The 27,348-nt window shown below is 42.4% G+C and overlaps 2 protein-coding genes across 2 annotated transcripts in view; one reads left to right on the top strand and one right to left on the bottom strand.

The window, feature by feature from the left end:
• wnt5b (wingless-type MMTV integration site family, member 5b) overlaps window positions 1-27,348 on the top strand; it is a 123,271-nt gene that overhangs the window by 57,843 nt on the left and 38,080 nt on the right. The window contains exon 2 of the mRNA XM_017494188.3: window positions 11,335-11,503. The gene's annotated coding sequence lies outside the window, so the exon portion shown is untranslated. The remainder of the gene's footprint in view (window positions 1-11,334; window positions 11,504-27,348) is intronic.
• Window positions 18,270-22,223, bottom strand: fbxl14b (F-box and leucine-rich repeat protein 14b). The gene has a single exon (XM_017494187.3). The coding sequence runs from the start codon at window positions 21,462-21,464 to the stop codon at window positions 20,262-20,264; it is 1,203 nt and encodes a 400-aa protein (XP_017349676.1). The 5' UTR covers window positions 21,465-22,223; the 3' UTR covers window positions 18,270-20,261.

The raw sequence follows: 27,348 nt of genomic DNA, 5'->3' as shown, positions 1-27,348 counted from the left end.
TCTCTCTCTCTCTCTCTCTCTCTCTCTCTCTCTAACTCTCCATCCTTTCACTTCTCCTTTTCAGACTCTCTTCCTTGCTCCGTCACCCTTTTGCCTTCTTCCTACCTCCCTCTGCCTTCCTCTAAATCTCCACCACTCCTCTTCCTCTCTCGCTCTCTCTCCCTCCCCTGTCCTTCTCACACTTTCACACACACACACACACACACTCTCGCTCTCTCTGTGTCTCGCTTTCTCGCGCTCAGGCGCTGCTGCAGGCATCGTTCCAAGCTCTGACGATCACAAGACTGTTATTTCATTTATTTCATTTCTCCTCACCTTGTTTGCTGTTTGCCAGGCCCTTCCAAATACGCACCGTTTTTCAGCAACCCGTCATGAACTCCACAGATCAGGGCAATGTTCCTCATGGACGGATTACAGAGTTAGCGGATTTGACACAAACTCGGAGTTTTCCGATCTTTCCAAAAGCTTTTGTCGGACTTGTTGCTAAGACAACGAGCCAGTAATCTCCAAACCTACTCAGGAGCAGTTTTGTTCAACGTAAACAAGATTAGGAAATACATTTAGGTGCATTATATACCGTGTTTTTTGTTTTGTTTGGATTTATAATTAAGGCGCTTGCCAGACGCCATTATCCAGAGCGACTTCCATTTATCTCATTTATACAACTGAGGGTTAAGGGCCTTGCTCAAGGGCCCAACAGTGGACGCTTGGCAGTGCTGGGATTTGAACCCACGACCTTCTGATCAGTCTCCAACGTCTTAACCACTGAGCTATCAATTCCCACTCCTACAGGATATTAACTCAGGGTCATTAGGGTGCCCACCATAAATCTACATATATTTTGATACATTATCATATTTATGCGAAGATCATGTTGGTTAAGGAGCTAGTTTAACAGACGCAGCAGTAACACCTTGATAGCCAAGGGCCGTACTCACAGTCGAGTTAAGCAAATATAGCGAAGGTTTAATAATATAATTGCGCACATCGCTGTTCAGACCTCAGACATAACGCCTGACTTGAGCACTATTCAGACGTTGAGCAAGAGTTATGCGCACAGGGTGGAGTTTCAGCAAACAGACGGGTTTTTACTCTGACCTTGGTTCTGACCTTGGACTCGGTCCCATTTCTCTTACGTGATATCGGATCAGATCCAATGCCACTGTCTGACAGTTTGATGTAACCGCGATATGTCAGAGAAATCTATGGCATGACATTTGAGGCCAAAATGAAATGCATATCATGGTTCTGTTATAATTATTTAATGAATTGATTATTGGTATCATCCATAAAGTGCATTGTTGTTGTTGTTTTTTTTTTTTCCAACATGGAGGACACTCTTCATCGCTGCTTGTCTCAAGGACAGAAATTTTTAAGGATAAAATTATGAGCAAATATATTAAATGAGCTGAAAGCATGCTGTAGCGGATGAGTGTTTATCCGCGGTCGGCTTATCCTTCATATCGTGTTTTCTTCACAGGACAGTGAATCAATTCAAATCAATTTTATTTGCATAGCGCTTTTAACAATAGACATAATCCTAATCAGCGCAGTTTGTAATCGCATATCGGCTCTCAAAATGTCTGCGGTGCTCCTGCAGAATTGAATCGTTTTTTGTTTTTTTTTAAATGCGAGGACGTGTACGGCTTGCAAGTGTCGTGACGGAAAGATGCGAGGATGCGAGTTCTGCAGATATCTGTGGAGCACAAATAAGGCGTGGTCTCTAGGTGGGAGGGGTGTATAATTTCTCTCCCTGACAAACACAAAGGCACTAGCTAATCCTGAGCGTCTGTGAGCTCATGTATGTGGAAGAGGGCGGATAGCGCTTTCCACCGAGTGTGTTACGCTGCCCTGTTTGAAAAGATACAGGTGACTGGCTTCACGTGTCTTGGAGGACACACGTGTTAGTCTTCGGCCTTCACGGTTAGTAGCTGTTGTATAATAGGGGGGGATCTGGCTGGAGGGTGGGAGCTGACAGGTGACCAAAAACGGTGGGGAAAGAAATGCTAGAACCATACCTTTGCAATTATCTCAGACAGCTCAACTCTCCGTGGATATATGGACGTACTAATCCCCAAACAACCGAATGAACTTGTTTGTACTTATCACAATGAGTTAATCTTTCATTACTGTCTTTGTATTTGTGATATAAGCGTCATACAGAGAAGGGTTGTTGTTGTTGTTGTTGTTGTTGTTATTCTCTGCCCTAAGCGGTTCCTGCTTGAGTTATGGCTAACAGATGAGCATTGCTTACCTGGTTTTCATCCTCGCGACAAACTCCAGAGCCACGGACTTATTTGAGCAGGACGCTTTTAAACAGATGAAATAACGTCTGTACCGTGCGACCCCCGTGTCCAAAGACCTGCGTCATAATTCTCCTCCGCTGCACACATTCACAATAACAATCAATTACTTTTAAACTTTCAAAACTCTCTCACTCTCTCTCTCGCTCTTTCTCTTTCTCTCTGTCTCACTCAGGACAGGTCGTATACTAGGGTAAGAGAACAATATATATATATATATATATATATATATATATATTTTTTTTTTTTTCTCAGGGGCAACTTTTGAGAAATTCCTGGCTTGACTTCCCTCTTTGAATTAGAAACTGTCGATTTAATTGGCTGTGATCTCATATGCAAAGCTGCTTTCGCTTATTGCGCTGAGGTCTTATCCTTTAAATATGAATAAGATGGTCGGATGCTTTGAATTAAAAGGCCCCCCCCCCCCTCTCCCCCACCCCCCACCCCACCCACTGCCCCCGGTTTCTGGTGATATATTTTCACCTCATTGGAGTACTGAATATTTTAGCATATTACAAATTCTGCTCCAAAAAAAAAAAATGTTTAAAAAAAAAAAAATCTCCCTTTTTCCTCATCTCACTTGCTCTCTCCTCTCTCTCTCTCTCTCTCTCTCTCTTTCTTTTCCCCGCTAACTCTCTCCAAAAGCTTGACGGTTGGCCTCAGAGGAATCGGGGAGAAAAAGCTCTCAGAGCCGAAAGCCTTTTTCAGAAGTCACTTAGTCCCCGTAAACAAAACACGCATCTGCAACCAAATCTGTAATCATGTCGAACTCTAATCCAGCCGAGGAACGTCTTTTCAGGAGGGAGAAAGAGGGAGGAGAGCAGTATCAGCAGAGCATTAACAAATGTGTGTGTGTGTGTGTGTGTGTGTTCAGACAGGCAGGCAGGGATGTTTGCTCCTCAGAGGGCTGTTCAGGGCTCAGGTCATATGGTATGGGATCGCAGGCAGGCCCCGGACTCGTCTGTGCCGGAGAGTAAATCAATGGCGTGGGCTGCTGAGGGCCGCTGTGAATTCCCTGCTTGGCCTGGCTTTAATTGAAGTCTTGTGTCATCGCTGCTGAAACACGAGTGGCTAGATGTTGCTCAGATGAATTAACACAGGCGCCGTGATGGGGTCGTCGTGGCCTCGGTTGTTTTCACCTTTCCTCTTTTCCTCTCGTTGCTGTCTGAGCAGGTTTTACACTTATTTAACAGCAAGGGTTTAACACTCAAGTAGCTTGACGTTGAATTTGCAAATTACTCCGAGATGTAATAATGATAACGAGGAGGAATAATCATTCTCACTTATAGTATTCGCTTATGGTATTTTCAGTATTATGGGTCACTTTCCTAAATTAAAGAAGGGGGAAAAAAAAAAACCCCAACCACATCAATTACTGTCCTAAAACCGATGCTGTACAGTATATAAGCTGTTAAGAATTTCCAATAGACACACATTTTCATTGGCGGAGTCTCAAATTGTGCGCTCTTGAAAGCAGAGAACTACATCATCATCGTGTTATGCTGCTTTCGACTGAAGCTCGTAGAATAGAAACTACCATTTAATGAGTTATACTGTGTATATTAGCATTAGCTTTAGCTTTGGACGTTGAAAAATGTCTGAGTTCTGATTTCGCACTTCTGTGTTAAGTTGAACGAAGCAATATTCCATTTTTAGTATTTATTATTATTCTATTCAATAATATCCATCCATACCACTTATCCGACACAGGGTCGCAGGGAGCCTGGAGCCTATCCCAGGGAGCTCGGGGCGTGAGATACCCTGGATCGGGTGCCAACCCATCGCAGGGCACACTCGCGCACACATTACAGATAATTTCGAGATGCCAATCAGCCTAGAACTGGTCTTTGGACTGGGGAAGGAATCTAGAGTACCGAGGAAACCCCCGAAGCATGGGGAGAACATGCAAACTCCATGCGCACAAGGCAGAGGCGGGATTCGAACCCCATCCCCGGTGGCGCGAGGCAAACGTGCTAACCACTACACCACCGTTTTTACATTTTCTTTATTTGACTGTTTGATTTTTTGGTGTAATCAAGATTTGGGCTATAAATTTACTCAAAATGGCCTCCACAACCTACGGACCAAACATAGTACAGTACAGTACATGTGAATTCCTGTATGATGGGGTGGAAAAAAAGAAAAGAAAAGAAAAGAATGGAATAAAGCCTGAGCATTAACCATAAATCAGTGCTGATAATTATGTCCCAAGGGTTGAGAGTGATGGAGGTTTTTCTGATTGAAATATACTGCTGCTACTGTGATATGAGGAGAAGCTTTCGCACATTTTAATGCTTTTAGATAGATTTAAAAACCAAAAATCACCCAGTTGATTATTTTCCAATAGCAGCATGTCCCACTATGATTTATTCCACTTATACCACAGCAATGTGCCAATGATTTTTTTTTTTTTAAATAAATAAATAAAGAATAAAAGTTCAGGTTATAGTGACATTTAAGCTTACTTGCTGTTATCTCATGTTATAGAAGCTATGATTTTTCTTTCCTTGTTAATAAACAAACACAAATGCAGCTTGTTATGATACCAAGAATCCACGAAGCTCAAATTCCTCTCGCATGTCGGAAAACTTCCTGTTACGATTTTAGCACTGACACTGGAGACTCCTTCTATAAATGTTAAATAAACATCTCCTTACAGAAAGCTTCACCACATAACTGATGATTATTCATATATCTTTGTTAAATAACAACACACAAGTAGTGTTGTTTTTTTTATGTTTTGGAACGGCCGAGTCAAAGTCCTGACCTTAATCCAATAGAAATGTTGTAGAAGGACCTGAAGCGAGCAGTTCATGTGAGGAAACACACCAACATCCCAGAGTCGAAGCTGTTCTGTACTGAGGAACGGGATAAAACTCCTCCAAGCCGACGTGCAGGACTGATCAACACTTACCCCAAACGTTTAGTTACAGTTATTCCCGCACAAGAGGATCACACCAGATACTGAAAGCAAACGTTCACATACTTTTGCCACTCAATGTAATATTGGTTCATTTCCCTCAATAAATAAATGACCAAGTATAATATTTTCGTCTCATCTGTTTAATTGGGTTCTCTTTATCTACTTGTAGGACTGATAATATTTTAGGTTATATTTCCGCAGAAATCTCGAAAATTCTAGGTTTTCAGAATCAATAATTCAGCAGTGTTGTGATATAAATACAGTGCAAGTCCTTGCTATGCAGTGGCCACTTCTAGCAAGCTTATGTCAAAATTTCTGGTGTACTTTACGGAATGCAGTACAGACGGGTGTGGGATTAATGTGTCAGGGCGCGAACACACACACACACACACACACACACACACTGTTGAACAAAATGTTGTGTTCTGCACTGTGACTCTGTTCTTGCTCTACTCGCACCAAATGCCTCCCGAAACACAACATTAATAACGGTTATCTAGACACACAGACTCTAGACACGTGATTTTAGCCTTAGATAGCCATACTGCTGCTCGGAGACACATCTGAAGGGGCAGATACACATCTGATGGAGACTGGTTCCCATTTTCTGCCACTGGGATGGAGAGAAATGGAAAGAGGGAGCCAACAACAGCGCTTCTCTGGCCATGTGTCTGTTGAAGCGAATGGACCATGTGACAGGACATGTCGCACTGAGTGACAAAGCTTGGGGGGGAAAAAAAGCCTGTGGAAGCAGAAAAAAAGTGAAACACTTGCCATGGTCTCCCAGAAGTCTAGTGAGGATAGACAGAGAAGGAGGGAATGAAAAGATAGAGAGGATGGAAAGCAGGAGTCTAAAAATTGCATGTGTGTGAAAGAAGAGAAGGAGGTGGACATGCAGGATATATTACAAACAGTAGCCTGTGCAAATACAGCGATGATGGACAGAGGTCGAGGTGAATTGTGGGGAGGGTGAGAGAAAGGTCAGGTTGTCAGAGAAGATGGGAAGGAGATGTAGGAAATGAAAGAAAGAGAGACAGCAGGGAGGAGAGAGAGAGAGAGAGAGAGAGAGAGAGAGAGAGAGAGAGAGAGAGAGAGAGAGAGAGAGAGAGAGAAGTGGATATTTTGAATACCTTGCAGTGATAACATCAGATTCTTTATAACTTTCCTCCATGGCCTTGAAGTAAACAAGCAGCACTGCTGCGTTTCATACTGCAAGCTTCTAAATCCCAGAGAGAGAGAGAGAGAGAGACTGAGAGGTAGAGTAAGATAGAGAGACAGAGTGAAAGACACAGATAGCGAGTGAGAGATTGAGAGTGGCAGAGAGACTGAGTGAGTGACAGAGAGAGTGAGAGGCAGAGTAAGAGAAAGATTGTGTGTGTGTGTGTGTGTGTGTGTGTGTGTGTGTGTGTGTGTGAGAGAGAGATAAAGAATTAGAGAAAGACAAAGAGAGTGAGATTGAAAGTGAGTGAGGGATAAAGAATGAAAGAAAGACAAAGAGAGAGTGAGCGACAGTAAGAGAGGTAGAGTGAGTGAGAGAAAAAGACAATGAAAGACAGACAGACAAAGTGATAGAGAGAGAGAGAGAGAGAGAGAGAGAGACGTGTACCGAAAGTAAACAAGTGGATGAAGGGATGTTTTGGAGAAAGAAATGGACTGAGAGAAGGAATAGTGTGAACTATATAATCTCTAACTTGTATATAATGAAACATGTTCTTGGAATGACATCGTGTTAGCCTGTCGCTGCCTTCTGATGTCATCAGTGTGCGCCTTGTACTCCACCCACTCCTAAACTGATTAAAAATTTCTTTCTATAATGTAATATTTTTGAGAGGCTACTTAGACCTAGGTGAAAAGAGGAATCATGTCCATGTATGCTGTTCTCCCTCTCTTAAACACAACCCGTCACCATGTGAAAGGATGATGGCTAACACTTTTGCTAGCAAACTTAGCTACTTGTTTTAATCATACAGTGTGATAAATAGACTATTGTTAGCTAACTGGTTTTTTTGTTTTGTTTTGTTTGTTTTTTTTTAAACAAAATATTAGAATCGGATCAATAGCTAGCTTGATAGCACTTTGTTTTTATTTTCAAATATACTTAGCCTAACATCATCTAGCTTGCTAGCTACTAGCTATTGGAGTAGCAGCAACATTAGCTAAACAAACTACTTTGCAGTGCCGTGTTTAGCTAATCGAGACTTTGAAACGATAAGGTTTTTTATGATTGAGCCTATATGGTCAAAGAAAGTACCATTTAAATACTTTTTTTTAGCAATATTTAGATATACGATACGGACAGCTCATATATATTCTGTGCCATGTACATTTTATTTCTCTTTTTGGTGTTTAAGTGTGTAAATACATTCCCCCAGGGTGCAAATAGACCTCTTCACCAAACACTTAGTGAGAACTATTTTTTAACACAATGTACGAGACGATCGCAATAAAACCCTGGGATAAATTCTATAACATGCTGTATGATAAAGTGCGTTCTCCATGACAGATCCTCTAGCTATTAAAGAAAATGACTACATTTTGCTTATGTCATCAATCCAGGCTGGTGCAGAGAACGTGCTTTCCTAAACTCAAACATTCGGATGGTTCCGTCCATATTTCTGTTGCGTTTGTAGCTGTCCTGTGAGTGTGGCGTAATCCTATTGAGGGATTTTAGATGATAGTATTGGAGCAGCTTTCACACACATTTCCAGAACTGTGTCATCATCCGTCTTTGGTGGCAATGGCACTAACTTGTTAGGTTATATGTACTGATATGACCAAAGAATTTGTTGTGATCAGGCCCACAAAATCCATCCATTTTCTGTACCGCTAATCCTACACAGGGTCGTGGGGCACAAGGCGAGGGACACCCTGGACAGGGAGGACAATCACACACACTCTAGACAAGTTGGAAATGTTTAGATAATCAGCCTACAATGAGTTATTTTGGACTGGGGAAGGAATCCGGAGTACCCGGAGGAGACCCCCGAACATGCAAACTCCGTACAAAGAGTATTGTAGGTAGGATTCGAACCCCCAACCCCGGCGGTGCGACGCAAAGTGCTAACCACTAAACCACCGTGCCCTCCAGGCTCAAAATCATACGACAGAATGCTCAGCTTTAGTTTTTGTCCATTTTGCCTGTTTGCTTGAAAAATGGTTCTCCATTATTATGTCCAGACATGGGGAAAGCACAGTAGCGTGTGGTCATTTTACCCGACTACGTTGCCGTAGTGTGTGCGTACGGGTTTGTGTTTAGATAAGCAAGACCAACAGTAAGAAAGATTCATATTCATGTGCATTATAAGCATTGAAATGTTGAATAATAGCACAGTGTAAGCTTTGTGAGAGTGAGTGTTCGCGAGTGTTTGGAGCTCTGTGGTCGGCTGTGCCTGGTTTTACCACTATACCGCTCGGCCCGTCCCTCCCGCCGGCTCAGAGTGCTGGAATGTTCTCTCCTCTGTGGAAGCTTTTGACAAGCTGAAACAATGGTAACTTGCTTTTGCTGACTGGAGACTTTTTTTTTTCCATCATGCTTTTTTAGATTGCGGGACTGGACAGTGTGCAGATAACTTTTGATTGTGTGTGTGTGTGTGTGTGTGTGTGTGTGTGTGTGTGAGTGTGTGCGTATTAATGAGCAGCTGAAGACTAGACTTGGCTTCTCCATAAGGCTCCATTGCTCCTAGATCCTGTTTTTAGTTATTCTTTAACCGGCATTCCTGGAGTGAATCCACTGTATTCTGGGAAACTTTTTTTTTTGTTTTTCAGTATTGAATTGATGTACGCCATGAATAGAGAGAGAACCGTGGAAAATCATTACTCACTACTTCAATGCTAACACTGCATAGTTGATTTGTCCAACAAATCAAATGCAGAATTAAAATTAACAGCCGTATATTCGATAAAAACCTGCAACTGTAAGGTTTTTTTTTTTTTTTTTTTTTTTTTTTTTTTGGTGCATGATTTACATCATTACGTATTGTTACTGTTTTTTTTTTTAATTATTCACTTCTAATGTATATACCTGGCTTTCCATTCATCACTTAATTCATCGGTATTTTTATTTAAAATAAGTGATAACTGGTACTATCTTGCTTTGTGGAGCTTCCACAACATTAAATGTAACCATAACTGGATAAAAAGTACAACGTGTCATTCTTTAATACATCAAAAATGGTTATTGTTGGGAAACTGATGTGGTATAAGAGGAATAAAACACTTCAGGATGTCCTGTACATGCCCCCAAGTGTTGGCTCAAAATGCCCGGGAATCATCACTTTTTACCAGGATATATGAATATTAATGAATATGCAAATAAGATATATCCGCTTGCCATTATATCTTATCATAACTTTCATTAGCTAACTAATCTAGCCAACAAGCTAACTGCTAATCAGAAAGCTCGCATTGACGTGAGTGAAATTTCAGTATTCAGTCTCGATTTGGATTCATTGTCTGTAATTTATTTGTCAGCACCTCAGAATATAATCTAATCTAATCTAATCTACAACCATAACACTTAACCATACGTTGGCTTGGGTAACCTAGCTAGCTAGCTAGCTTAGCGTTGAGGTTCTGTGGCTCACGGAACCAGGTGCCACCTTCTGTTCTTGGGTGATTAATCCAAGGCTGTGGAGTTTATTTAGGGTAATCAAATACTGAGTTTAAATGTAGCCCCGCCCCCAAATCAGTTTTATACAGAAGTACTGAGAAAGTCAACAGCATTAGATTTAGCCTTCCATGAGGTTAGGGGGAGGGGAAACTTTCACATTTAGGCCTAGTTTAAAATCTACTGAAATGAATTCTTTAGCCTGGAAAAAGGAAGGAAAATTGAACATGGTATGAAAATAGATTTTAACATCAGATTGTAAGCCTGGGATTGTAAAAGCCAGGATTATGAGCGTGCTCATGATATCTGTGATATCTCAGGAATTGGTCATGATGTAGATGGTAATATATCATCACACGCTCGCGTCTCAGCCATTTTGCCCGTGTTGTAGGAGAAACAGAGCGAGCAGAAAGCTAGATGAAGCTGTAAGCACTCTCTTTCTCTTGCGTGTGTGTGTGTGTGTGTGTGTGTGTGTGTTTGCGAAGTGGCGCCACTATTGAGAGGCAGGCTCTGGGGAGCCCGGCGCTAAACTTGATCAAACCGGTCTATTTGTCTTAAAGCTCCGGGGACCTGCCTCACTTCCTGTTGTGTAATGCCGCCTGTTCCACGTCTCTGACACAGAGCAGCCAGGCCAGGCCTCCGAGAGAGAGAGAGAGAGAGAGAGAGAGAGAGAGAGAGAGAGAGAAGAAAACAGCATTCTGCTGGCACACACCACATTCCTGTTTGAATATGCTGCTGTCCTTTCTAGAACATTCCCTTCCTTCTTCTTTCTTTTTTCATTTCCATACCCTGAGCTTGATCAGGAATTTTCTAAAATAGCCGAAGGCAAGCTGCTGACATGCCAAAAGTTCAGAACATATTCAGAGATCTTAAGACCAGCGGTATTAAATCTATTTTTTTATTTTTTGGCAGAGTGCCTCATAGAGCTGGCAGGTTTCCATAAGCCTATAACAAATATCACACACACACAGACATATATGTGTGTGTATGTGTATATATATATATATATATATTTCAATCATACAATAGAGCTGTTCAATTCTCAATTCTGATTGGTTAGAAGGTGTTTAAATTTTTAGAACAGCAGCTCTGTAGCTCCAGCTGTAACGCAGTAACGCTATCGTTTCTATAGAACAACTACTTTGTTTGTATGGGGACTTGTATGGTCGACACCTGACGTAATACAATACTAACAATTATACTAAGACATCTGTGGTATTGTGAAGATTTCTGTAAGGAAACGTTTATTTAAATTTTATGGAAGGAGTCTCCAGTGTCAGCGTTTTGAAACATTCAGTACATTTTCTGGCACGGGGAAGACGTGCACTTTGCAGTTCTGCATTGTTTTTAAATTATTAACAAGGAGAGAGAGAGAGAGAGAGAGATGATGGTGAGGAAATGACTGTTTATAGCTGTATACCGTACACAGTGATACTGTGTATAATGTAAGCTATAATGTAACTCAGCGTTAGCTGTTTACTAAACCAGTGTTTATTCTGCAGAAGCACGTCACACCAGGATCGCGGATAATCAGCTGATATCACGCCATCTCAGTGAAGAAATTCGAGAGGTGAAAACCCGCTGCTTCAGGCTGACGACAGTGGTTAAAGCTGTGGGTTTCTGATTGGAACTTCAAATCCACCAAAGCAAGACCTTCAACTCAATTGGATTGTAAGTAGTTTTGGTTAAAATTGTCTGACGGATATGACTAAATATACACAAACATAACTCTATATTAATATTAATAATATTCATATGATATGGTGACTTTAAGATATTGAGATGTAAAGGTGTGACCTAAAATACAGCGGGGGAAATAAGTATTGGACACGTCAACATTTTTTCCAGTAAGTATATTTCCAGTGAGGTGATTCAGATGAAATTTTCACCAGACATCAGTATTCACTCGAGAAATCCACACATATAAAGAATTCACAACATTAAAGTCCATAAATGAAGTTATGTGTAATAAAGTGGAATGACACGGGAAAAAAGTGTTGAACACGCTAACTGAAATGTATTTAATACTTAGTGGAGAAGTCTTTGTTTGTAATGACGCTTCAAGACACTTCCTGTATGAAGAAATGAATGGTCCGCAGTATTCAGGTGTGATTTCGGCCCGTTCTTCTAAACATATCGTCTTTAAATCTTCAATTGGATTGGAGTCAGGTGATTGACTGGGCCGTTCTAACACCTTGATTTTTCTCCGAACCCAATGGAGAGTTTCCTTTGCTGTATGCTTTGGATCGTTGTCCTGCTGGAAGCTCCACCCACGTCTCATCTTCATCATCCCGGTGGATGGCAGCAGATTCTTCTCAAGAAACTCCCGGTAAAGAGCTCCATTCATCGTTCCTTCAGTTATATGAAGTCTGCCAGTACCATGTGATGAAGAACAGCCCCACACCATGATGCTTCCACCTCCAAACTTCACTGTTGGTGTAGTGTTTTTAGGGTGATGTGCAGTGACATTGCTTCTCCAGACATGGTGTGTAGTATGACAGACAAAAAGTTCAATTTTGCTCTCGTCTGACCAGACTACACTCTCCCAGTATTTCATAGTCTTGTCCAAATGACTTGTAGCAAACTTTAAATGAGCTTCGACATGCCTTTTCTTTAGTAATGGAGTCTTGCATTGTGAGTGTGAACAGTGGAGTGCATCGCCTATTGTTTTCTCTGTGACGATGGCACCTTCTGCCTCCAAGTGTTTCTGGAGCTCTTTCCGAGTGCTCCTTGGCTCTTGGGCTACTCTTCTGACTATTCTTCTGACTCCCTGGTCAGAAATCTTGCGAGGAGCTCCTGTGCGTGGCCGGTTGATGACGGAGTGATGTTGCTTCCATTTGTGGTTTTGAAATACGTCTGTATCCAGTTACATCAATATGTTTCACAACAATAAGGTTCCAAAGGTCTTGGGAGAGCTCTTTGCTTTTACCCATCATGAGATGTTTCTTGTGTGACACCTTGGTTAACGAAAAGGCTTTTTATAGACCATCAATTTACTCACCCAGCTGATATTCATTTGCACAGATAGGGGGTGTAATTACTTACAGATTTCAGCCTTACCTCGGAGAACTGCTTTTTCTTAGCGTGTTCAATACTTTTTTCCCCGTGTCATTCTACTTTATTACACATGACTTTATTTATGGACGTTAATGTTGTGAATTCTTTATATTTTTGGATTTCTGGAGTTAATACCGATGTCTGGTGAAAATTTCATGTGAATAACCTCGTCAACAAAAAAATGTGGACGCGTCCAATACTTATTTCCCCCATTGTAAGTATCTTTTTAGTTTTTTTTAATACCAATAAGCTATACTTACTTCTCACACATATGTAAAAAAAAACCCCAACATTTAATTACTAAACTCATTTTTGGTATATATATACATTTTTGGTATATATATATATATATATATATATATATATATATATATATATATGCCTTGTTTAACCACCATAGTGCAAGTTATTTTCTCAAATTCACATTTACTGCATTTGTATGCCTTTCCCTTAATGTCGATGTATATTTATTCAAACTTTTCACACAACTATTTTGAATACACGCTGTCCGAATACGAGCGATACGACCTGAAAATATTCCATTAACCTCTCAGATGATTGTGAGCGCCACTCAGGCTGCCTGTGCACCGCGCTGAGAGCGGGTGGCCTGTGGCTTCTGAGGGCTGGGCACATGTGGTAAAGAGGCTAATGCATTTGTGTGGAGAGATCGAAGCAGAGCAGTGTGCCTCCCCCTGTCATCCATCTCTCATCTCTCTCTCTCTCTCTCTCTATCCCTCCCCCCCCCCACACACACTCTCTCTCTCCCTATCCCTCTCCCCCCCCCCACACACTCTCTCTCTCCCCACCTCATCCTGGCTGAGTGGATGTGGAGCGCCACACACAGCACTCACACCCTCTCTCCACCTCCCACACACAGTCTCGGGCAACAACACACACACACACGCACAGGGGGGGGACCCTGTGTGCTCAACCTCATCCTGGTTGCAGGCTGCACTCACTCCTACATACACACACACACACACACAGACATGCATATTTCTGCTCCTGTAAATTTAAGTGATACAAAGAGCAAGAATTAGACATCGATATACCACACACACACACACACACACACACACACACACACACATTTTCACATGTATGTTTTTTTAACCCCTTAAAGGATCCATCCTGAAACACATTAAATATATTTATATTGAAATATTTGTCATATTCTTGGCATATGAATAGTCTGCTGCTGATTTGTTGCTTTGTGCTGTATTTACGTTATTCTCGTGTAAAAGTTAGCGGCCGTGCGCTGTGCCGATGTCACGTGGAATCGTTGTTACTGCTAGCACAGTTAGCTAATGAGCGAATCAAAAGCGCAAGAGCTTCTTTTCTCAGTCGCCGTCTTCAACAAATCAACGTCATATAGATGAGAACTCCGACGTAGAGACGTCAGTACAAATGGTTAGGCTCAAAGTCCCAGAATGCAATGCGTTAATTAGCGATCCACGAGATGAAGAGCGCGACGGCATCGATGCCGTTATTAACGTGAAAGTCGAAGCTGTTTGAGCAGAGGGATCTGGACAGACTACCGGACTAAAGCGCCACTGCATCGCTGTCTTTAGGTAGAGATGAAGCAAGGGCTGAATCTGACTGACAGCACCATCGGCATTGTGGGTAATGAAGGAAACAACGTTAAACTAATAAACAGTCCCTTCAGGATTTTCCGATTTCAGAGATTAACGCAAAACCAAGCAAACGCCGCAATATTCGGAGGAGTTCGCAATTTTTTAAAAAATCACCGCAGATTTTCAGCAGATTCGGGCCGAGACTCGCCGTGTGACATCATCACCACACGTTCAGCCAAAACCCTCTTCGATTCAGGTGCGTCGAACACGAGTACAACAAAAAGGTCTCGTTTACCAACAAACAACACCGCGAAAGAGCGCGCAGAACGATTTCATGCGATTGTGATCTCGCCAGTTTAAATAGTTTTCAGCAAAAAGAAGAAGAAAAAAAAAAAAAAAGCAAAAATAACTAAAAATGTGTGTACTTACGAGCGAGGGATGCAAGTCGGTGAGTTTAATGGGGTTAAACTTCGTTACACTTTTCGATATTATGAATATGATATCTAAGTAGATCTAAGTAGATCTAAGTTGATCTAAGTAGATCAACTTCAGGAAATCAAAAACTAAACTTGCATAAGGATCTGCCCAAATGAAATCCTATATAGCCGCTTGTTTTCTGTAACGGAGCTGCTTTTCCGCTCTCCGTGTCCGTTGCTACAGCGGGTTAGCCTTAGCGCTACAGGATTTCAGGTCAGGAATTAAGCCAGAAATGGCTAGTTTAGAAGAACTGACAAAGCTTCAAATTACAGGTTGATAAACCCCCTCCCCTGCCCAGCTCAAAAAAAAAAAACAAAACCCCAGCTAGGCATTGTTAAATTTCCAGGGTTTTTCAATCCTGCACTTGAGTTTCTCTCATGCACGTGTCGAGCTCCACGTGTCGAGTTGCACTGCATATGAAAGCGGATACGGAGCAGTACATGTGTTCACGCCACTTAATCCAATCGGAACAATGGCAAAACGGTGCAGGGCGGCGTACGTTCTTCAGAGAGATGGACGTGTGAGAGAGGAAGACGACGGAGGCAGACGTGCGCCGACCGTAAGACGCTACATATTGGTGCTTTCCGTGATGCGTTTAAAGCCGCGGGTTATTTCTACGACTCTGCTCGGAGAGAGTGAGAGTATAGGCGACAGCTTGGACCCCCTACACTCCATCACTGAGCCCTCACACCTCCAGCAAGGTCACATGACTGCAGTGAAACCCTGTCCCGACCTCACAGAGGAAAGTTGGCACCTAACGCCACGCGACCAGCCTCTAACTCACACCTCAGCGTTCACACAGAGATACGGCAAAGGCCAGAGAGACACGGGGAAGTGGGAAAACCCTAATTAGACCCGTCCCAACCTGGATATCTCACCATCTGGCTTCTAAGGGTTAACTTCTGAAACTCCCAAAACCGGTCCACTTATTACGCACCTTTCCTGGTAGAGTCATTGTAATGAATGAATAATTAATAAACATTACAGAATAACATGAACACGAGCGACATGAATAACTCTGTAATACGCTGGACGTTTAAGGGGTTAATTCTGAACATCTGGATCGTCTTTTTCAGCTCCATCCAGAGTGGTTGTGTTTTAGTTATTTGTCATAAATCGTATTTTTCAGTAACTACTACGAATTAATCAGTAATTATAGTGGCGTGTAGAAAGGCGTGTAGCGACGAGAGCCAGACCACAACTCCACTCTGAAACACATTTAAGTATGTTTATATTTGCAATATTTGTTATGTTCTTAGTGCTAATTTGTTGGGTGGTGCTGTATTTAGGTTTGTCCCGTGAGAAGTCAGCGGTTGTGTGCTGTACCGATGTTGTTATCGCTAGCGCAGTCACAATGCAGAAAAAAACCCCAAAACAATTCAACGATCTCGAACACAAAGGGATAACAGGCGGGTTTTTGCTGTTGAAAAAGAACCCGACGAGCAGGAGCTTTGTCCGAGACGTCGTGTTGATCGGTCCCAGCAAACTCCGGAATATTCGGAGGAGCTCGCAATCTTTCGAAATTACAGCGGATTTCCCGCAGGGACGCGTCCCGAGACGCCATCTTCGATTCACGTGCGTCGAACACGAGTACAGCCAAAACGTCTCGTTTACCAACGAACTTCCCTGTGAAAGAGCGCGCAAAACGATTTCATGCGATTGAGATCTCGCTAATTCGATTCCTTTTCCACAAGAAAACACTGCAAGTCGCATCGCAAATGGAGGATTTCAGGCTGCAACATTCCCAGGGGAAAAAAAAATTCAAAACGCGAAATCCTGAGAAATCCAGCATCGATTTAGTAGTGGAGATGTCGGTGCAAATGCCGGAGTCCCAGAATGCAATTTGGCTATACGACACCGAGTCACGACAGAGACTCGGCTCGGCTAGTTAGCGATCCACGAGATCGATGGTGGAATCAACATGACACTCGAGGCTTGACGTGACAGATGAGGAGGTGAGAGAACGCTGGACAGAGTAAAGTAATAAAGCGCCGCTGTGTCGCTCTCTTTAGGTAGAGACGAAGCGAGGGCGAAATCCCACTGGCGCCACCATCAACGGGTAGACGAACGGCATTGTGGTTAATGTAGGAAACTTAACCAAAATAGACCGACACGGGTTGGGGTTAAGAACTGGATCTTGGCTGCCATTGAACATCACGTGTTAATTATAAAGATTCATATGCAAGTCACTCAAGGTGGATTTTTCACAAGCACAAGCAGAGGGGAGGGAAGAAAAAAAAAAAAAAAAGAGTAAAAGGTAAAAGTAAATCCACACACAGATACCGAAACATCCCCATCTCCCCATGTGCTGTTTGCTAAGCCAGCGTGCCCATGTGCCTTAGTCAGACAGGACTCACACTGCATGCTCACTTTTCACAGAGCAAAGTCAAACGGTGACTCACAGATTCCTCCTCCCCAACCCCCTTCTCCCCCCCCCTTTTTTTTCCAGGGATCTGGAAATTGGCTGGCAATATGACTACACACCTTCCCTCTCCTTCTTCCTTCTCTCTCCCTCCTTCTCTCAATTCTGCCACCATCCATATGCTTTCCTGTCTATACAACACCACCGAAAACTCCTCATTTAGGAAAGTCTACTGCTCAGAAACTTCCGCTCGGTACGATCAAACGTGTCCCGGGACGGTCGAGTCGTCCCTCGGTCGCACCTTAAAAAACTTCAAAGCCTAACTAAAAAAAATAAAAAGTCAGCGACACCTTCCAGCGTCACGCGTTGTCACGGATGTGCCGGCTCCTTTGTTTAAACGCTCCTGCAAACCGGAGGTGGTCTTTTACGACCTAGATCGTTTTTTTTTTTTTTTATTATTATAATAAATAAAGTAGCGTAATATATTTCCACGTAAATAACTTCAAAGCATTTTCACTCGGATCTCGTGGAAATCTCGTCACGCCTGACGCTGGTTTAACTTGGGCACGTATGTGAAATCTGCACCGGGGCGGTGACTTGACGAGACGACACGGACGTGATGCTTTAAAAGAGAGATCTCGGTGAGATTTTAGGCTGCGAATTCTCTCTCCGGTACTGGTCAAGAGGCCAGCCGGCCATTCAACGCCTGTGTGCTGTGTGATGGAGGAAGGGGTTGTGGTGGGGGGGGGGAGAAGAGAAGAAAAGCTGAAGAGCTTTGAATGGCGGTGAGGAATGTTTTAAAAGTGTCCGTGTGATGTGATGGGGGCAGAGGATAAGGAGGGGGGTACTTCTCTCCTTTTCTGCCTGTCTGAAGGGGGGGGGGGTTGAAGAAGGACGAGAAGGAGGGACAGAACTACAGCTTTGATACGCGTGACTGAGACGGCACGTTTTTTTGTTTTTGGTTTTGTTTTGTTTTGTTTTTTTAAGACTTTTTAAGCATGGATTTGCGATTTCAGTTGAAAAGTGCAGAAAAATAACCGGAGCGCGAAAAAAACAACAACAACCTATGCCATGATCCGTCTCTCTCTCTCTGAGCGAAAGCATCCTTAAAAAGTGAACGAAATGACATTGTGATCGGGTAGAGTTCACTGCTTTAACCGCTAAAAATATAGGGCTGTGATTCGGACTAATTACTAAAGCCCCCCCCCCCCCCCCTTGCAAAACAAGAAGCATCCATTTTGTGCGTTCTGTAAACAACATCACAACAAACGTGCACACGGACAATAACGATTATTACCATTATTCATATTAATATATATCCTTTCTACACTTACGCATCAGCTCATTGCTCTCAGCTCTCAATATCTGTTTATATATATATATATAGAGAGAGAGAGAGAGAGAGAGAGCGCGCGCGAGAGAGAGAGCGCACGGCGTTAAAAACTTGTGTTCACATGCCGCTGCATGTACAATAAAACCTGCCCTATTATTTATTACTAATTAATTAATCAATCAATCCGTAAACCGTCCTAAATCAAATTCTGCCAAGATACAAATCCCAAGTGGTCCTCTTTTTTTTGGTTTAATTATATAAATATCAACTTTAATGTTTTACTGTAAGAATATAAAACATTTGAGATTTCTTTTCTCTTTTTCTTTACAAAGACATACAGTACATTTAAAACACAGTAGCTTTTCAGCAGGACTCAGTACATCATATCATATCACACAGGCCTGATACGCGATGCTTCTTACCCGAAATAGGGACAAATAAAAAAATAAAATTAAAAAAAAAAAAAAAAAATTTAAAATCCATTTGTGTTTAATAACGTCCTCCTGGGTAAATTTTAAACATGAGCTCGTTTAAAATAAGGACAAAATAATGTATGCTAGAATTTTGGTGTGTGACCCTCTAGTCTATTGAGGAAGCAAATAATAATAATAATAATAATAATAATAATAATAATAATAACAACAACAATAAGGTGAATGAGACTGTAGAATTAGCTACTGATGCGGATATTTCTTCTGTTCCAAAAAAAAAAAATAATAATTTCACTTCAATTTGAAGTACAATGCTCTGAAGTACAATGCTCTGAACAACAGCCGTTAATTCATTAATTAAACAATATCTGCTTACATAAGCATGAATACATCAGCAGAGCGGACCTCTTATTCAAAGCTTGAATCAAAAAAGGCTTTTGCAAGGCCTTAAATCCAAAACTAAACAGGATGAAAAAAATATATATAGGTATATATATATATATATATATATATATATATATATATATATATATATATATATATATATATATATATATATATATATATATAAAAGCTCTTTGTATACAAACCAGTATTCATCCGTCTTTGCATAAACTCAATTCAGTCCGAGCTAAAAACAATCTGTGCTTTGACTCTTCGACTCTCCGTCGCTTCTTTTCAGTCTTTTGTTGGTCATTTCAGGCAAAAAATTAACAAAGGTAGTTAAGCCATTCTGCTTTTTTTTCCTTTTCCTTTTTTTTTTTTTTTTATATGCTATTCTCAGGCGAGAAATGAGATGGGGGAGGGGGGCTGCTTCCTAGGCACAATTTATCTCCATATCCGCCTTTTTAATTGAAGGACACGAGTTAAAACACAGGTACGAGGTAGCCGAAATGCTTTAGGCGCGACATTTAGTAGGGAAGGACACGATTTAGGCTAGTATTGCAACCGGTTAGAGATTAAAACTTTTTTTTTTTTTTAAAGTGTTGCACACCACACTCTGACTGATACAATGGGTTAATAAAACGGCAGATGAAATACTGTTCATATTTTCTTCCCAGACGAATAAATCTGAATCGCTTTAATCCACGCCCGGATCCCCCCCCCCCCCCCCCCCCCCCCCCCCTTTAGAATAATGTAAATTCCCCGCCCACGTCACGCCCCTCCCCCTGCCCGGCACAATCTCACCCAAGTTTTACCGCACTTTTTCACTTTCAGTCATCTGCCAAAGGCCCAGGTTCAAAACTTTAAGGCAGGGGAGCTGTGTTATCCTTTCCAGTCCCCTCTTAGTAATTTTTGTACATCCATACAAATCAATACCGGTCAGCTGGGTCAGATGGTCCGCTATGAGCTCCAGGCCTTTGTCTGTAATCCGCACACACTGGCCAATGTTCAGGGTCCTCAACTCGTGCATCTGGCGCACCATCCGGTTGATCCCATCGTCGCTTATGTGGCACGAGCACAGCGACAGGGACTTGAGCTGGTACAGGCCCTGGGCTACGTACGCCAGGCTCTGGTCGCCGATCTTGTCGCAGAAAGACACGTCCAAGCCAGAAAGTCTTAGCGTCCCCATGGCGAGATGCATGATGCCCGTGTCGCTGATGTTGTCACACGAGCGCAGGTTAAGACTCCACAGGCTGGTCATGTGGGACAAGTGGATCATGCCGGCGTCCGAGATGCCTCCGCAGAAGCTCAGGTTGAGAACTTTGAGTCTCGTCAGGCCTTTGGAGATGTGCTTGAGAGACAGGTCTGTGAGCTTCTGGCAGTCCTGAAGCGTGAGGTACTCCAGGCTGAGGCAGCCCTCAGCGGCGCTTCTGGTCATGCCGGCTAGGTGGCCGATGCCCACGTCGGAGACGTGCCTGCAGCTTCTCAGGTTGAGGCTCTTGAGCCGGTGTAAGCCCCACGCGATCAGGAGCAATCCCGTATTTGTGATATTGCTGCAGCCGCCCAGCTCCAGCACCTCCAAGTTCTTCAGGTACTGAGCTATCCGGCCCAAGCTGGAGTCTGTAATCTGCTTGCACAGGCTGAGGTTGAGAACACGCAATGAGGAGATCTCCTGGACGAAAGCGTGCCCCAGGCCGTTGTCAGTCAGGTTGTAGCAGCCACTCAGGTTCAGGCTCTCGATGTTGGGCATGCCCTGGATCACATAGCTCAGGCTGCGCCTCAGGCTGAGGATCTGCACCCTCCGGATACCCCTGGCCTGAAGGCTGGGGAACAGGGACGGGTTGGCCCTCCTGAGATGCAGCTTGGCTTCCACCCCCCTCCACACCGACTTGTGGTAGGACGCGTCTCTCCACGCTGTGCACACTTGGGCCACCCGGCCTTTGTCCCTCACGTCCAAGTAACTGAAAATCATGGCTAAAATCTCTGGGAAGAGGCACGAGACGTGCGTCTCCATCTTAAAAAAAACGTGCACGCGACCCACAAGTTCACTTCCCCCTTTGCTTAAGGAGGGGGAAAAATTAATAACGGATCCTCCAAATCGTTTCTCTTTTCTTTTCTCTCTCTTTTTTTTTTTTTTTTTACATTTAAGTGTGTAAATGGATCAACTCCTGGGACACGCGGAGGAAAGGCGAGAGAGAGAGAGAGAGAGAGAGAGAGAGAGAGAGAGAGAGAGAGAGAGAGAAGCTGCTTTCCAACACAGTAAAACGGAGGGGAAACGCTCGCGCTCGGTCACACGACGCTGCCCATTTTGTGTTGAGATAACTGTCTCCGCTCTTCGCGAGGATCCAGGCGGTCGTACATTTTCCCCCGGTAAAAAGAAGAAGAAGAAAAGATCTCCAAAACTGCCTCCCGAAAGCGGGTGAAGAATTACGAGCTGGAAGAGCGTCGGCTCACACCGCTAGCCCCGAAAAATAAACCGCGTCGCGTTTGCGCTCCGCTCGCACGCATTGCCAAGCCGAGGGGCTTCCTGCTGCCTTTGTCTGATCTTTTCAAACTGACTTGGCAGGGCCGCCTGCACCGCGCTGCTCCGGGGGTGGGAGGAGCACACACAAAACCGAGTCAGAGTTTCATTTAGGACACAAAAGCGCAGAATCGAATCCTTCATCCTGTTCTTCGTGCTACGTATTGTCAGTTCTGTGCGTTTAGTTTTTAACACAGTCCAGCTAGAATCCGCGCTTTTGATCTGTCTGGGTTCCCCCCTTTCTCAGACCGAAATGGTTTCGCCCAACTCAGCTGGAACAGTAAGAATAGTTCCCCTGGAAACCAACTTCTTACAATTCAGTTCACTTTACCCTTAACCCTTGCGCTGCCGAGCCGGATCACCTCGCATTTATTTATGTTGGTTTTGTGTCTCTTTTTGTTGTTGTTGTTGTTGTTATTGTTTGTTTGTTTGTTTGTTTGTTTTTCTCACAGACGAATTGTATTTTAGCAAGCATTATTAATAGTCGAAATAATAAAATAAAAGTTTTTTTTTTTTTTTTTTGGTTCGGTTTATTTTAGTTGGACACGTAATAGAAATGTAGGTTATCATTTCCCTGTTAAATCATTGCACCGTAGTCACACAGTTACATAACAAAAGTCCTTCTGGTACAAAAAAAAAAAAGTTGATGAATTGTAAAACTAGGATAAGGGTCCTGCTATTGTGCGTTTTCTATTCATCCCAACCCCCCACACGAACACACACACACACACACACACACACACACACACACACACACACACACAGGGTTGTTTTACTATCCTTGTGAGGACCTTCCACTGACATAATTATTAATTGCAGCTAATTAATAATTAATTAATTCTCTGTTTACACCTAGACCTCGGCCTCAGTAACTAAATGGAAATAATTGTTCTCTTTTAGTTTGTTGTTGTTGTTGTTGTTGTTGTTGTTGTTGTTGTTGTGATCACACTGTCCTATCCTTGTGGGGACATTTCTTTATATACTTATGTTAACTTGAAATGTAAATCCTAATGCATAATGATCCGTGTACGTCAAGTTATTACTCATACATTAAAACAAACAAACAAATGTTGTTTTAATGTGTGAATTCTAATAAATAATGCATCCTAATAAGTAAAGATAATTTTTTTTTTAAAAAGCTTGTAAAGTGAATACAATGATCCTAAATGTATTCATACAATATATATATATATATATATATATATATATATATATATATATATAAACATTACTTTTATTATTTAAAGAAGCAGACATGATTAGCTTCATTCCTTTCTTAGCCCTTCTTATGTTCTGACTCGTTTCACACGTGGGTTTCTCTATGAAACATAAACATGTGATGTTTTAGTCATATTTGTGTTAGAAAGATATATTGTGTTATTCTGGAGTAGTAAGATGAAATAAAAAAAAAAAAAGTTATTTTTTTTGTAGGGAGGAGGGGGTGGATCAGATATTTCAAATTTAACATCCATCTATCCATTTTCCGTACCGCTTATCCTACACAGGCATGCCAAGCATGTCTTTGGACTTGGGGAGGAAACCGGAGTACCCGGAGGAAACCCCAGAAGCACGGGGATCTGAACCCCAAACCCCGGAAGGTCTGAGGCAAACTTGAAAGAAAGGGAACATGAGGGTTACAGGATTTTCTTCTAGGCTTAACACTTAGTTAGCATGGTTACATTTTTCTCTCCAAAAGATTATATATATATATATATATATATATATATATATATATATATATATATATATATATATATATATATATATAAGTCACTATTTTATTTCAACTTTTGCATCATTCCCAACTATTTGGCCTCACCCTTGTAATACCCACCCACTCCTCCCACCCAACCCCCCCCCCCCCCCCCCTTCTCCTTATCTCGTGTTTGTTATCTGATATGACAGGGAAGCGTTTGCAGAACCTACTGGAGTATGTCAGAGCGGCAGAAGAACGGAGGAAGAAGAGCAGCACAAACGCCTTCGTGTTTACAGGAGAAAATGCAACACAGCAAAACTGACAGCCCGATATTTTCCTCCTATTCTCTTTCTCGCTGCGTCTCTACACTGACATTGTGTGTCGACGATCCACCCCCCCACCCCCCTCCACCACCCCCCAAAAATTTAAATAAAATAAAAAATGCACACCATGTAGGAAAATTACATCCGTTTTCGTTTCCTGTTTTCCGTCAATAGCAGTTATAATCGTGTAATAGAGTAAGATTTACATCAATATAGTGTCCTTAACCCTTTAAAGTGTATTATGTTAGAGTAAAGGTTAGACTAATTAGCATACTGTAGCATAATTAATCCCTAAGTCGAGCTTCATGATCGTTGCAGCCAAAAATGCTTGATTTTGCTGCGGATTTTTTCTTTCCTTCAAAATTTTTTTGTGCTTTCTTGCGGAAAACTACTTGAAATCGCAACCGCACGAAATGGTTTTGCGTGCACTTTCACAGTGACGTTTGTCGGTAAACAGACATGTTCGACGCACATGAAACGCCTTTGGCTGTCTCGGCCCGGATCTGCGGAAAATCTGCGGTCATTTTGAAAACTCCCAAGCTCCTCGGAATATTCCGGAGTTTGCTTGATTTTGTGTTAATCTCTGCGATCGTAAAAATCGTGTAATCCTGCAGGGACTGATCAATGACGGGATGGTGCGATGAAGCGGGGTTACTGTTAGAACCCTGAGGTTGATTCTTTTCCAATAACAGCACAGTCAGAAGGGTGTTATTCTTCTTATACCACAGCAAACCAGTGGCATTTTTTTTATTTTTCTTAAAGCAAGACACTTTTATCCATTTACAGTTACATTAAATGTTGTGAAGTTAGTTCCTGCTTCCTGGGATAGGCTCCAGGTTCCCCGTGACCTGAAGGCAGGATAAGCGGTATAGAAGATGGATGGATGGATGGATGGATGGAAGTTAGTTCCTGCTCTCACTTACGTTACAGAAGCTATAAACGGCCGCTCCCTCGACCAGCATCTCTATTATTCTCTCTCTTCAAGTTAATAAGACAAGCTAGTCATGTTACAGAATAACTGGAAAGTGTAGCCTCGTCTGTCCTGTGATGGGAATCTTAGTCACAGCTTTACCTCTGACTGTTACATAGCGTTGTTACAAACCTCTCCTCACAGAAAACGTCACCGTATCGACGATTGAGCACATTTTAAAATCTGTTTATGTCCCATATAAATCCCTGCGAATAAGCTGTCGCTATAGAAATGAAACAAGCGCATTAATATAAACCTTCAATTTGCACCGGCACTACTGTGAGAAAATTAATCAACACCTTCTGACCTATCAGAATTGAGAATTCAACAGCGCAGTGGTGGAAAGGTGAATAACGAAGGCCTCTCGTTATGGCTCCTTCAGCTAGCTTGTTTGCCAGGGCCTCTATCCAGAGCCTCCAAGCCACCAGACCTCACACTGCTCTGAAAATAAAAACCGTGCGTGTGTGTGTGTGTGTGCGCGCGCGCGTGTGTGTGAAACAGACGGCTTATTAAAAAAGCACCCAAACTAATTGCAGAGACGTAAACCAGCAGGCTTTTATAAGAAACACCAACTGTGACGCCGGTTCTTCAGACACGCTATTAACCAAACCAAAATGGCAGCGAGACCCGACGAAGAGCTCGAGAGAGAGCGCACGCGAGAGAGAGAGAGAGAGAGAAAGGCCTGAGACTGAAAAAAATGCAAATATGACAGCAGTGAAGGAGAGCGCGAATGAAGAAGAGAGACAGAGTGAGAACTGGAAAGACAGGTGCCACATGCAAATGTGGAGGTGTTTTAGGACCTCATAAAAAAAAAAAAAAATTAAAAAAACCCCAGCAACATTTTTTAAAAGCGAAGGAAGGAAGAACGATAAAAACTCGTCGTGTGATTTGATGTGCTGATTCAGGGTAGAGAGATAATTGGATAATTGCGTGCCACGCAACTGCGTTGATAACTGCGCTCGGGGCGCCCGTTTCCATGGAGACGTTAGTAGGCATGTGTCAACATGCTGTTGAAAGCTGACACCACATGAATAGATTTTAGGCTACTTTATGAAGCCCCTCCACCACCACCACCACCCACCCTATCCACCCAGATGTTTTCTTTCCTTTACTCCATCCTCATCCAGCACTATGGATTTCCGTCTGACGGCGTTCTTCAGACAGAGTTTCCACCAGGATCTTTTACAGCCTGTACGAGGCTGAATAGGGTTTTCATGCAAACAAACAACAGTCTCTTTTTAAGCTCTTCACGACGATAAACTATTCAAATCAGGCTGAGCATCGCCTGTGCTGCACCTCAACGGGGGCACCCTGTGGGGAGGAAAAACCAGGAAGTTGCTCTCGCTAATCTCTTTCAAATATCGCAACTCATCCGAATGAACATTTTTTTTGCCAGAATGCTTGTGATTTGCCTCGCATTTCCATGGCGGGTACATTGTGCCGCTCCGATTTCATAGTTGCCTGTCAGTATGGATATGTGCTGTCTTTTATACTGAGAGATAATCTCCTGCCTGTGTGTCTGGCAAAATCTTTTATGTAACTCCAGGTATAAAGTGCAGGATATTTTGTGAGTGTGTGTGTGTGTGTGTGTGTAAATTGGTCTGTTAATCCACTGTGCATCATAGCTTAACCTTTGACACATGAAAACCTATACAGTGCTTTCTTAATTAGGCATCAGTTCAGTTCCAACTGTATGGTTTTTGGTTCTTGTATATGATTTAATGGTAACTATAATGATACTAAAATGGCGGGGCTAGCAGCAGGGCTTAGTGCTGATTGGGTACATGTGCCGCGTAACACAGTGTATGTGACGCTACATACACAGAAAAACAGAGAAAGGGTGGGGGGGACGGGCATTGTGGTAAGTTTTGCAGAAAGTATGTTCATGCCCTTGAAAGCAACGCTTTTAAATTGAATTGCTCAAAAACCATAATCACTTTTACGGCATGAACGCAGCACAAACGAACAAAAATGTGTGCGTCTTATCGAAGGTGTTTTACGTCACTGATACAACGTTGTCCGTCCGTGAATTCGGAGGAAAAGGTTTGGATGAAGGTCTGGGTTAGCACTCGCACCTTGTAAGTTTGAAACAATGTATACTGCTTAATCAAATGAAAAGTTATTCATGTTAGGGGCGGGGTTAGGGGCGGGGTTAACGTTAATGACAAATTCTTTTGTATGAAATTTTACCAACCACTTCTCACTCAGTTTGTCACGAAGATCGTCAATAAATGCTAGTGGGAAGATCATATTTCTCTTCCGATCAAGAGTATCCTAATTTTATTTACTTATGTTGTTGTTGTTGAACTAGCCTCACGTTGGTGGCGTACACGCCATATTGGTCATATTTTCATCAACCGTGAGTTGAAAATGTCATCATTACTATTT

The sequence above is a fragment of the Ictalurus punctatus genome, chromosome 19 (genome assembly GCF_001660625.3).
Source record: "Ictalurus punctatus breed USDA103 chromosome 19, Coco_2.0, whole genome shotgun sequence".
NCBI lineage: Eukaryota > Metazoa > Chordata > Actinopteri > Siluriformes > Ictaluridae > Ictalurus > Ictalurus punctatus.
The sequence above is the reverse complement of the archived record's forward strand: the minus strand, read 5'-3'. Positions and strand labels throughout refer to the sequence as shown.

Excerpts from the sequence above, each read along its gene's own strand:
- fbxl14b (XM_017494187.3), bottom strand. The coding sequence starts at position 21,464 with ATGGAGACGCACGTCTCGTGCCTCTTCCCAGAGATTTTAGCCATGATT.